The sequence below is a fragment of the Coregonus lavaretus genome (assembly GCF_964263955.1).
Source record: "Coregonus lavaretus genome assembly, chromosome: 17".
Classification (NCBI taxonomy): Eukaryota; Metazoa; Chordata; class Actinopteri; order Salmoniformes; family Salmonidae; genus Coregonus; species Coregonus lavaretus.
In genome coordinates this window covers 22,375,618-22,387,613 of record NC_140004.1, presented here as the reverse complement: position 1 = coordinate 22,387,613, position 11,996 = coordinate 22,375,618, and the positions used below count along the sequence as shown (strand labels likewise).

At 41.8% G+C, this 11,996-nt stretch overlaps 1 protein-coding gene across 10 annotated transcripts in view; it reads left to right on the top strand.

Moving 5' to 3' along the window:
* The first annotated feature begins 3,956 nt into the window (after positions 1–3,956).
* Positions 3,957–11,996, top strand: part of aak1a (AP2 associated kinase 1a) — a 47,790-nt gene continuing 39,750 nt past the window's right edge. For all 10 annotated transcript variants that reach the window (XM_084181193.1, XM_084181192.1, XM_084181194.1 and 7 more), the window contains exon 1: positions 3,957–4,688. In XM_084181193.1, the coding sequence (XP_084037319.1) occupies positions 4,526–4,688 (163 nt within the window). In that variant the 5' untranslated portion in view covers positions 3,957–4,525. The remainder of the gene's footprint in view (positions 4,689–11,996) is intronic.

The following is an 11,996-nucleotide window of genomic DNA, read 5'->3' as shown; positions in this document are numbered from 1 at the left end:
GCCCGACCAGTACGGGGAGGTGGAATAACCCGCACCGGCCTATGTGGGCGAACCGGGAACACCATGCGTAAGGCTGGTGCCATGTACGCCGGCCCGAGGAGACGCACTGGTGACCTGCTGCGTGGGACCGGCCTCATGACATCCGGCTCAACACTCAATCTGGCCCGGCCGATACGTGGAGCTGGACTGTACCGAACCGGGCTATGCCTGCGTACAGGAGACACCATGCGCTCAACTGCGTAACACGGTGTCTGCCCGTACTCTCGCTCTCCACGGTCAGTCCAGGGAGTAGACGCAGGTCTCCTACCTGACTTCGCCACACTCCCTCTTAGCCCCCCCCCAAGAAATTCTTGGGTAGTACCCACAGGCTTCCAGTCTTGCCTCCGTGCTGCCTCCTCATATCGCCGCCTCTCGGCTTTAGCTGCCTCCAGCTCTTCCCGAGGACGGCGATATTCTCCCGGTTGTGCCCAAGGTCCCTTACCATCCAGAATCTCCTCCCATGTCCATGAATCCTTTATGGGTGGATATAAATCCTGTGTAGGTGGATCCTGTTGCTCCTGGACGCGCTGCTTGGTCTTTCTTTGGTGGGTTATTCTGTCACGATCGTCTAGGAGTGAAGGAGACCAAAGCGCAGCGCGTTGAACGAACATGACTTTAATTGAAAAAGGCACCGAAATACAAAACAAAAGACGACTCGTGAAGTCCACAGTACAACGACTGAAACACGGAACAATAACCCACAAACCCCACAGGAAAACATACAGAAATAAATATGGCTCCCAATCAGAGATAACGAGCCGACAGCTGACACTCGTTACCTCCGATTGGGAGTCATTGACCAAACCTAGAAATACAACACTTTGACACCCAACATAGAACAAAACCACATAGACTGCACACACCCTGGCTCAACATAATGAGTCCCAGAACCAGGGTGTGACATTAGGGACCACAACTACTTCCATCTACCTGAGCTTTGAAATTCCCACATTAATGAGAAAATTCATATTTCAGAACAATGTTCACAACCTTTCCATGTAATGCCAAATACTGTAGCGCTAGATATTTATTTAGTGAGGGAAGAATGCCTTCCAGTTCCTTCTAATACTGCTTTAAGGAGTTGTTGGTGAACACATAATTGGAGAGGAAGTACAAAACCAACGACGCTAGACAGAGAGGAATTTGCTTAAGCAAAAGGCAGTTTATTAAAACAGAGATAGCTGGTACTGCTCAAGCTACATGCATGGGCCCTATGCATGGACCCAATCAATTGCCTCTTATGGAGACAGTTGAGAAGGATGATTAAAAGAGTTTACAGCATTACTTTATACAATGTAACATAAAGGAAGGGGTCCTTCTTCTAGTCCCTTGATTGGTTCCCGAGGCGTAGGAGGCGGGTCTGCTCTGTCCAGAGCAGATGCCCCATTGGTGCACGGCAGAGTCCTCTGCCCTTGGCACCCGACCAGTAGAAGGGGAGTTGAGAATGTGTGTGCGTCCACAGTGAGATGTGTGTGTGTGTGTGTGTGTGTATGTGTGTCAAGTTGAGAATGAGTGTGCGTCCACAGTGAGATGTGTGTGTGTGTGTGTGTGTGTGTGTCTCAAGGGAAACTCGTGGGGAGCAGCAAGTGATTGTGGCCTGTGGCGTGGGTGTTGTCCTTGGCCACCTGGTGACAAGATATGGTCCTCTGTCCATTGTTCTTGCATAGGAACAGCATTTATTGAAAACAAGCTCCTGACACAATTTGTCTTGCACAACCTTTTGCACAACATTTTACTCATATCAATCTATAACATTTTATATTTACTACGACAGAGTCCATTATTTGAACACTCAATGTTATTATATTGCGAGTGTAACAGTTGTTATAGTACTTTGTGAATTTCACCAGGTTCATATATTAATATAGCATGTTTATTTGTTATTATGCATGCCTGCATCCTGGGAATAGGGGAGTGTGTACTTACGTTTTGCCCTGCATGCTCGTGCTCAAATAATTTTGATGCACTATGAGAGGTAGGCACGCTTTTTCTGTCGTCTTCAAAAAAGTTTGATTCCTTTAAGCACAAAGTCATACACACAGTGTTTTGTTCATGAATAATGTTGTATATTTAGAGTTTACTCATTAGTGGATGGTATTGTTAAGATGCAATTGTAATTGTACTTTTTAGGATGATATTAACATTCTGAATTCAACATGTGGTTACTAGCTAGCTAAGGTATTATATGTGTGAACGATGGCTAGCTCCTCAACTGATCCCAGTCCTTTGTATTGTGCGTCTATGTTGTAGAAAGAGGCGACAATGGGCAGAACATATTTGTGCTCTACAAATGTTTAGTATTTTCTTTTGGATGCAGACAGAATTCTGATTCATTAAAACAGCCTGATCTCCGAAGTCCACGTCTATAGTCCCAATCAATCACACACAATGCTGAGCTACAGCGGTGCAGTACACCACCGGTTACACAAGCACATACTTTCTGTTTCATGTTTATACTGTAGCTATGGCCATCCAATGTGCTTTTACATTCACAGGTATTATTACATTCTCAAAACGCCACCAATTGCATGCTATTCTCGGTACCTTAGGCAGAACATTTCTCCTCTCAGAACAGAGATTATGTAACGGTTGGCTAACAAAAGAAGTGGGGCACATCATCACAAAGTGATCCTCCAAATGAGATTTTACAAGATCAAGGTACACATCAATTATTATTATTTTTAACATTTTTTTGTCATTTAGCAGACGCTCTTATCCAGAGCGACTTACAGTTAGTGATTGCATACTATTATCTTATCACTGAACCAATTTCCATTGCTTATTACATCAAAATCCTCAGCTGTTAGTTAAGACAGTTTCCTCTGAGTTGGCTTAGGATGTCTTTATGTTGAGAGGAATCACATTCCTTGCATTTGACAGTGCATAAGTGAATGGCTTCTTTCAGACCAAAGAGGCAAACGTTTTGATTGATTGCTATTGTGTAGGCGACCAAGGTGGGTTTAAGAAAATCTTTGGAAGGCTATGCATAATTGGGGTGATATAAACCTATGGCAACATGATTTTAGGATACTAAAAAAATTGTATTTGTGTGGCCAAGCGATTGACCTGATGCATTTTTTGGCACATGGCTGGCCGTGGGCTGATTTAAATGTGTAAAGGTGCGCAGCCAGCTCATCACCATTAGGATAATCTAGGTTGCTTACAGCAGGTTTTCCCAAAGGTCCTGCAAAGAATAATGTGAAACACAACCAAAACAAACAGCAAATGCATCCAACAAGTTTGTAGAGTCACACGCTTGATGTAATCATTGCGTGCTAGGAATATGGGACCACATACTAAACTTTTGACTACTTTAATACACATATAAGTGAATTTGTCCCAATACTTTTGGTCCCCTAGAATGTGGGACTATGTACAAAAAGTTCTGTAATTTCTAAACGGTTCACCCAATATGATGAAAATACCCTCAAATTAAAGCTGCGGTCTGTACTTTAACTTGAATTATAGTCATTGTATCACTTCAAATCCGAAGTGCTGGAGTACAGAGCCAAAACAACAAAAATGTGTCACTGTCCCAATACTTTTGGAGCTCCCTGTACATTCTACAGACCCTAATGAGTATTCCCTACAATACTTTTACATGGCACCGAGGTATTTCATGTACAGTGATTTGCATTAGGGGCATTTATTTGACCTTGGAACATGTTTAAAACCCAAATGTAATGCAAATGTCATTATGTCACTTAAATATGAACAAATATGAATCATTGTTAATGTTTATACAATTATTTTTCATATATCATGAATAAATTCAGGCTATTGACACTTTTCTACTATTACGTGGAGGACTTTTATTTAGACAATTTCCCGAAATTCCGTGACCCGGAAGTACTTATTTTTAGTGTCGCTGACGAGACGCTGATTGCGCCAAGTATACTACGGGAGCAAATCGGGCAATGAATTACTAGCTAGTATCTAGGACACCAAAGTATCTAGATAGGCAGCTAATTATCGAATATAAACCAGGGAGGAGAATCAGGAGTCAACACCAAGAAAGATCTCTCGATAAACTGGTGAAATAAATGCCTTTACGCTGAAAAATGGGTGGAGATGTGTGTAAATAGAAGCTAGCGAGAGTAGCTAGCTAACGTTAGCAGGCTGCCAACGCAATTGTCAAAGCCAGCTAGGGCTTTTTTGTTACTGCTGTCATTAGCTAACTGGTTAGTCGCTGCTAATGTGAGAGCAATAACAACTAGCCAGTTATTCATTGCTTAACCGTGACATCTCGTCGTGTGTTGATAACTAGTTAACTATTTAACTAGCTTGCTATTATGACAGTCGAAACCTTGTTAGCTAGTAGCCCCTGGAAATCGAACGAGCAGGCTCTTCAAGAGGATAGCTTTAGTTAGCCTAAGTTGGCTACGGTCATTCAATTATCCAAAGCTGATAGTAAACAACATCTAGACGTTATTGTGAATAGGTATTGATTGCAAACCAGTCGACACTTGGCTAACATCACCGGAAAATGAAGAAGTTCTTCGATTCACGCCGGGAACTTGTGAGTTCCGGGCCTGGTTCTGGAGCGGGTGGAGGAGGCGCTGGGTCCGGCAGCAGCGGTGGTAGTTTCATTGGACGGGTTTTCACCATTGGACGGTATCAAGTGACCGTTGATGAAACTGTTGCTGAAGGTGAGGTAACATTAGAGTAATTGATCTGCTATTTCATTAATTACACTCAGGCAAGCTAATATATCCCTAAATTGCCCTACCTATCGCTAGTGACAAGAATGCCCTTGCTTTGGTGATCTAGCTAGCCTAGCTGTTTTTGTTTACAAATTGTGGAATAACTGATTGGCGTAGAAATATTATTGGGGATATTCTGTTATCAATAATTATGTTATCAGAATTTTACAGTATGCCTGGGGGCCTTGGGAGGGCATGGTCTACAACTGTATCAGCTGTGAGCTCCTCAGACAGCTGTAGTGTCACTGCTGGTGTCAGGATTCATTTGGAATGTGACCACCAGACTGATAAGAATTATGGAAATCTAAAAACTGGAAAGTCTGCTTCCTGAAGGAGACGGGATCTAGGGCGTGGGCGACGGCGTGAGGAACATGGAATTGGAATCTCGCCTCATCATGAATTGCAAACATAATAGGCTAACCTCTCTAACCCCCATTGCTCAAGGCAAGGAGGAACAAGGTATTCATTTTAAGGCTGATCAGACATATTACATTGACTGAGTCCCAGCTCTTGATGACAAATGGAGAGGGAACCAAACACGTGAGTTTCTGATGAGGGTATAAATGCAATTTGCTACATGGGGGTAAAGTCAACAGGGAGTGGGGAGGCCTATCACTTAGGTTAGCAGGTTAGCACCTGCTCCACACCATACATTATCTTTCAGATTCGATTTGGAGTGTTCTGGTGGTTAGCTGCTTGTCTCTGGTCACTGACTGATATGGGTGTGTGCATTTGCGTCAGTGTTGGTTGGAACATTGCCCCGGGTGAACCAGGTTAGTGTTGATTGCATTTGTTTGCATTTGTTTTGGAACCGGGCTGCCTCCCGGGAGTGAGCCAGGTGACCCGTTTTGGCTGACAGCGAAGTCAGCTCAAAACAAAAATGACGCAGGTTAAGCACGTGGAGTAATGAGTAGGATTTTGTGTCTTCACATGCAAATGTGATTGCTTTTGATAAAAATGCATCGTTTGCCTTCCCAATTAAAACTAGTTTGAAAATTCTAACATATACAGTACCCTCCCCTATATTTCAAGGTGTCATAAGTATTGGGACAAATTGACTTGTGAATTACATTTATTTAAAAGTTAAGCACCAAATTGGCTACGTCAAGCTTGTGACTACAAACTAGCCGGATTATGTTGTGCCTAATAGAAATTAATGGTAATAATGTATTGTCATTTTGGAGTTACTTTTATTGTAAATAAGAATATAATATGTTTCTGAACACTTCTACATTAATGTGGATGCTACCATGATTACGGATAATCATGAATGTATTGTGAATAATGATGAGTGAGAAAGTTACAGTGGAATAAATATCATACCCCCCATCTTTAACTTTCTCACTCAGAATTTTTCACTATTCATCATTCATGCATGCACGTTAATGCAGAAGTGTTCAGAAAAATATTATATTCTTATTTACAATAAAAGTGACTCAAATCACACAATACATTATTTACCATTTATATCTATTGGGCACAACATAAGCCGAAACAACCAATGGAATGCTCTCCCTGACCATCTGAGAGCCACTCCATCACTCAGAACTTTTAAAACTGGCCTTAAAACCCACTTCTACGTGCTCTATTTCATAGTCCTAGTATAAAATGCATTTAGCACCTAGCCCACTATTGCTATATTACCTGCCTTGATTCTAAATGTATGTAGTTTTTATTGTATCTAATTTATGTTTTTCCTCAGTAGAGCTTTGAGAACTCTGTAATGAAAAGCGCCATACAAATTAAATGTATTATTTTTATATTATTATTATTTATATTGGGCACAAAATAATCTGAAACACAACCAAAAAATCTGCAAATGCATCCAACAAGTTTGTAGAGTCACAAGATTGATGTAATCATTGAATGCTAGGAATATGGGACCAAATACTAAACTTTTGACTCAATTTGTCCAAATACTTATGACTCCTTCAAATTGGGGGACTAAATGCATAAAGTGCATTAATTTCTAAACGGTCAAACAGACATGTATGAATATACTTCAAATATAAGGTGACATTCTGTACTGTCGCCTCCATATAAAAAATGTGATCTTAAATCCAAAATGCCGGAGTATAGAGACAAATTCAAAGTTTTAGCTTCACTGTCCAAATAAATACATAGGGGAGTATATTTGATGGAAAAGAGATGTTGTATGTCTCTGAACGATGCATCATGCTGCCTTGTTGACACATGACCAAGCGGCGCAGATTACTGTTCGATTTGAGAAGGGCACTCCTCCCTCAACGTTTTTGTCCGTTCAAGTCACGGGCCATAGCCCGGTGCACCGCGGTTCAGCTTAACCGAACACCCTCACTGACACACCTTACCCTTTGAGCGTTGTATGTTCTCTTTTGTCACATGACGTTGATCATCTTGTCTTTGTCGTTCCTACAGTTGAACACAACACACAGATCCTGCCTCCTACTAGTGACTGTATAAGTATCTCTGACATCCCTGGACTCATTGTTTTTACTGGGTCTTTTTTAATACGTTTGGTAGCTTTGTGAAACCGATGAGTCTGGACTTACTGTAATATGCCAAATATAGGACAAGCCTAGGTCAGAATCCAGACTATTAATAGGCTCTGTTGCACTGTTAAGATGTATGCTAGCATTGGCTCTTTAGTAAAACTACTCAAAGTCTAGCCTAATCTGATGGATTGTCCCTATTGTTTGTCAAGGTTTCTTCCCCGTCATAAAAGTATGCTTTATTTACTTTGAAGAACTACAAAAAATAGTGATTTTTGTCTGACAGCATAGGCAGCAGCTCTATAGAGATGAGATGACTTGGAATTAAATAATAAAGTAATCAAATAAAACATATGTAATATACATAACTTAAATATTTTATTAAAGTCATGTTAATAAGTGATAAGCAGTCACAAGGCCTACCATCATGAAACTTTTATTAATTGTTTTATTCTGTGTTACAGCATAGTAATCGAACCGAAACTACCTCAGCACTACTATCAGTTCCTGATTTAGAGGGGAACAGTTAAGAAATGCACTGGAACTGACTTCGTGGTCCAGAGTTGAGTTTGAGGGCTCTACACAGTACTGTCGCGTCAATGGGCTATTCACACCCTCACTGTCTAGTCTGCTGAGCCCAACGTTGTTTGTCCCACACACTGGTGCTCTGCTTTAGGGACAATGCTATGCTGATCCACAAACCATGGTCAAAGTGAATGTGCCATTTTGTCAGCTGAGATGGCCTGTTGCTGAATAATGGATGGACAGTGTGATTTATTAATCACTGGTATAGATGGGCACCATCTGTCGGTCCGCACCACGCCTGGTTAAATGCCTGGATCATAGAATTAGGAATTAGAATACTTATAAAGTATGATATATAAAAACGTACTATTAAATTATCTCTATGGCCTGGATATCCTCACCTTCAGTCCTCAGCAGGCTTAGGACTACTCCTCTATGAAAGTGAGTGTGCCATTCAGAGGGGACAGTGACACATGGGGGTTGTTGGATGGTACAATCAATTCACAATGAAACAGCTCAGTATAACATGAAATGGATAACTTTCTGTATATTCTCAAACCATGCATGAACAGGCTGCTTTCTGTATACTGATGTGGTTTACTGATCTGGGACCAGTGGTGAACCAGCTGATCTGACTCCCTCAAACCACTCCTGCTCTCCATTAGAAATCGCACATTTTGACAAATTACAGTTGGAATGTTTTTCGAGGGATCATGTTTCCTGGCTGTAGATTTTCTCTCCAGTCAGGTTGTTTGTTCAGATGGTTTTGAGGTATTGCTGGGTCACATTTGCAGGAATTTTAAAAGCTGCTTTACCCCTGTTCACTCAGCAAACCGAAAACCAAAAAGCATTTAGCTGCAACTAGGGATGTTAGCGGTTAACCGTTAATTGGTTAGCCACCGAAAATATGTTTGACCTGTCATGCTTATCGGCAGGGTGCGACTTTCACCGGGGCCCCCACATTCTGAAATTGCATTTTTGTCTCCCCCCCAGTTTTATCATTGGAATGTGATCCAAAACGAGGCAATGGTGTGCTTTACAACCATGCGGACGCCTCCGAGCAGTCGGGTAGGCTGTTTAGAGTGTTTATCCAACTGGATAAAAATATATATGTTTTTGTCCCCACCACTTCCAAAACCAAAGTTGCGCCCTTGCTTAACGGTCTATAGGGTAATTTGCATAATATTGTGGAATCAAATTAGCGTGTGTGTATCTTCATTAGTTTTCATGCATTTTATTTATCACACATGCACATCATAGAGAGCGTACTTTGAGGAGTAGAATTGCCTACCACATGTCAGACAGCAGGAGAGTAGCTCCTCAAAAGCCTGTAGGCTACAGGAGTGAAACCTGCTTTTGTAAGCCCAGTCATTGCGCAACAAATACCCATTCTAAATGCAATCGTGTGTTAAAAACTTTGTTGGCCACGATTGAAAAGGATCTATTTTTATTTCTCAATCTCAAATCTTAATTAAAGTGCGCCTCCCATTCACCATTCGGGTGTATAGGCTATAGCCTGCCTACAGTTGACCGTCAGCACGTCACGCACCACTTTGCAATGTGAGCTTGAGGCAGTATAATGTTTTGAAACCTGAGCGTTTTACTTTACTTCAAATAATGAAGCATGTCTTACCTTGGTTCAAAGTGTGAAAATCCATCCATAGAAACGTGGAGGCAATTATCTTATAAAGACTTCCTTGTGCCATTAACCAGCATTTCTCTCCTGTTCTATTGGTTTTCATATCAACTTTATTTCTTTGTCCATAAGCCAAAGGCACAATCTTAGTCATATTAGCAACCCATCATAGTTGTTGCTATTAGATTCCCCCTCTTTCTAAGTTTCTAACAGAGTTTTTAATATCTGTCACAACTGCTCACATTAGGTGCGCTGGTTAGAACAGTGTTTTCTGCGAATTGCATTTTGGCAAATATAGCCTTTTGAACTATAAGACTATAGGCTTGCTATTTTTGCACGTTTCCATTAAGTTCTTAATGAAAATGTCCGGTCCTTGTATGCATGCATAGTATCAGAGAGGAAGAGACAAACGAGAGGTTTCGCTCTCGCCAAAATCTGTCCAAAATAAGCCCAATGTGTTTCTATGGGCTTATTTTGGGCCTAAGCTTGTTGCCTGCCTTCCAGCCTTGGGATGACTCCCATTGTTAGGGCAGAAGCATAATAAGCATCTCGTCATTGTATACAGATCTCAGATAGTATTTTCTGTTGGTCATGTCATTTTACTATTTGGAAAAAATGTAATCGTTTTGACCGGTTATTGAGGGTCAGTTAGTCGGCAGCAAAAATGACCGAAATTGTCATCCCTAGCCGCAACACTTTCTCTTTACAATAAACAAGGTTGGCCATTTGCTCCAGCTTACAGGCATAATATTACTGCTGGTATGGTAACACTAGCCCTCTCCAGTGCTCTATGTCTGTGTCTAGACTTGACAGTTCATGCAGCTTTCGTATTCTGATCATGTCGTTCTGATCATGGAATTCCAAACGCGTCATGCATCTACACCTACATTTAAATGTGTCTACCGTGTCCAGATTCCCTTTTCCCACACTATATTCAAATGCCAGTATGCGTTCTACAAACGGTGGAATAGTCAAAGTATGATATCACAACTGATGGCAGTAGCTAACTAGCCAGCAAACCTCTGTAGCAAGCTAGCAAGCAACACTAAAGGGATTGCAAACGGGTTAGCATAACTCTAGCCAAACAATAAATAGTTTTGCGAAGACGTTCTTCATACGCTAGGAACGTATTTCTTCCAACGTTATAATGAAAAGGTGCCTCTCGGTCCCAAAACACACGTTTTGTGGGAAGAGTGCTGATGACGTCGCACACTGTACGTGCTTTCGGTAGCCTGATTGCATCCAGACTGAGGATAAATCTGCACACAATGCATCCCTGACCACCTCCTGAAGTGGTCAGCCAGATCTGAACACAATCAGACCACAAATCGACTTTTGTGCGTCTAGACCCGTCTTTTCAATGCGGTCTTCGTATTCTGATAGCAGAAGTCGCATGTAAGTATCAAGTGTAGTCATCCATATATGACTGGCATTGTCATGGAGGAAGCTTTCCTGCTGCTGCTGCTGCCACCATCACACACACAATGCAGCCACTGGGGCATACTGGGGAAAATGCAAGGCTCGACTTTTAAACTGGCTGTCTTTTAATTTTTCTATTCACCAATTAGTATCAGCTGGTGCAAGCTGGTTTAATATTAATGCCTACTGGAGACAAGACATTGCCAGTAGAATTGTCTTCTCAATGCAGAATGCAGGGTAATGCATACTCCTCAGTGAGCATGTTTGTAAACAATATAGTAGTCGTGTTTATTTATAGTAGGCTACCTGCTGTTACACAAGCTCCATTGCAGTTTACTGAACTGTATCCAAAAAGTGTTTCTATTTGTATGTGTTTGGTTGAGTGGACAGCAGGGTATTATACTGACTGTCATCAGTGTTAAAGGGGTATTTTGTAGCTCTTGTTGTTGGCCTGCCCAGTCTGGTAAGAGTCAGTGTGCTGGTGCATGTAATTTAAGAAGGTTGCTAATCCCTCTAATTTCATGCAGGCGCCCGAGATTAGAAGGCGCGAACTAGCAGGTGCTTGGCAGGGCAAACCCAACATCAGCTGAGGCAGGACCACACACACACACACACACACAGACTCTGGAGTGTTTACATGTTTGTGTACTTGCCCTCACAGTGTATTCTGATGTTCAATTTGATTCAGGCACAAAACAAGCTTTGCTGGATACACTATTTTGCATACATTTGCATGAATGTGTTTGAACTTGTTCATATGAGACAGTACAAACTGCTGAGACAGCCTATTTAAAAAGTTCTCAAAGCGGTCAATCATAAATAAGCCGCATGGGGTTTCTTTCAACTCATCTTCCTCATTCTGTCTTTAATACTCAATACTTAGGTCTATGGTGATTAATTATAGTGCAGCTGTGATGAATAGAAAATACAGAAGGGAGTTGATTTTAGCCTGGCCCATGGGTCATACATTTACTAATACCATGTCCTTGGCTTAGTGATGTGAGGCGAGCTGGATGACTCAACCCAGGGCATTGCTCAGCGCAAGCAGCAACACACGGCATTCTGGCCTGGGAGAGCACGGGGCTGGCTACCCACAGGCCTCTCTGAGCAGCAGCAGCAGCCTCCTCTAATAGGACTGACTGTGTTTGTGTCTGTCCGAGTGAGTAATAAAGACCGAGGCATGTGTCCGTAGGCCCATACTTG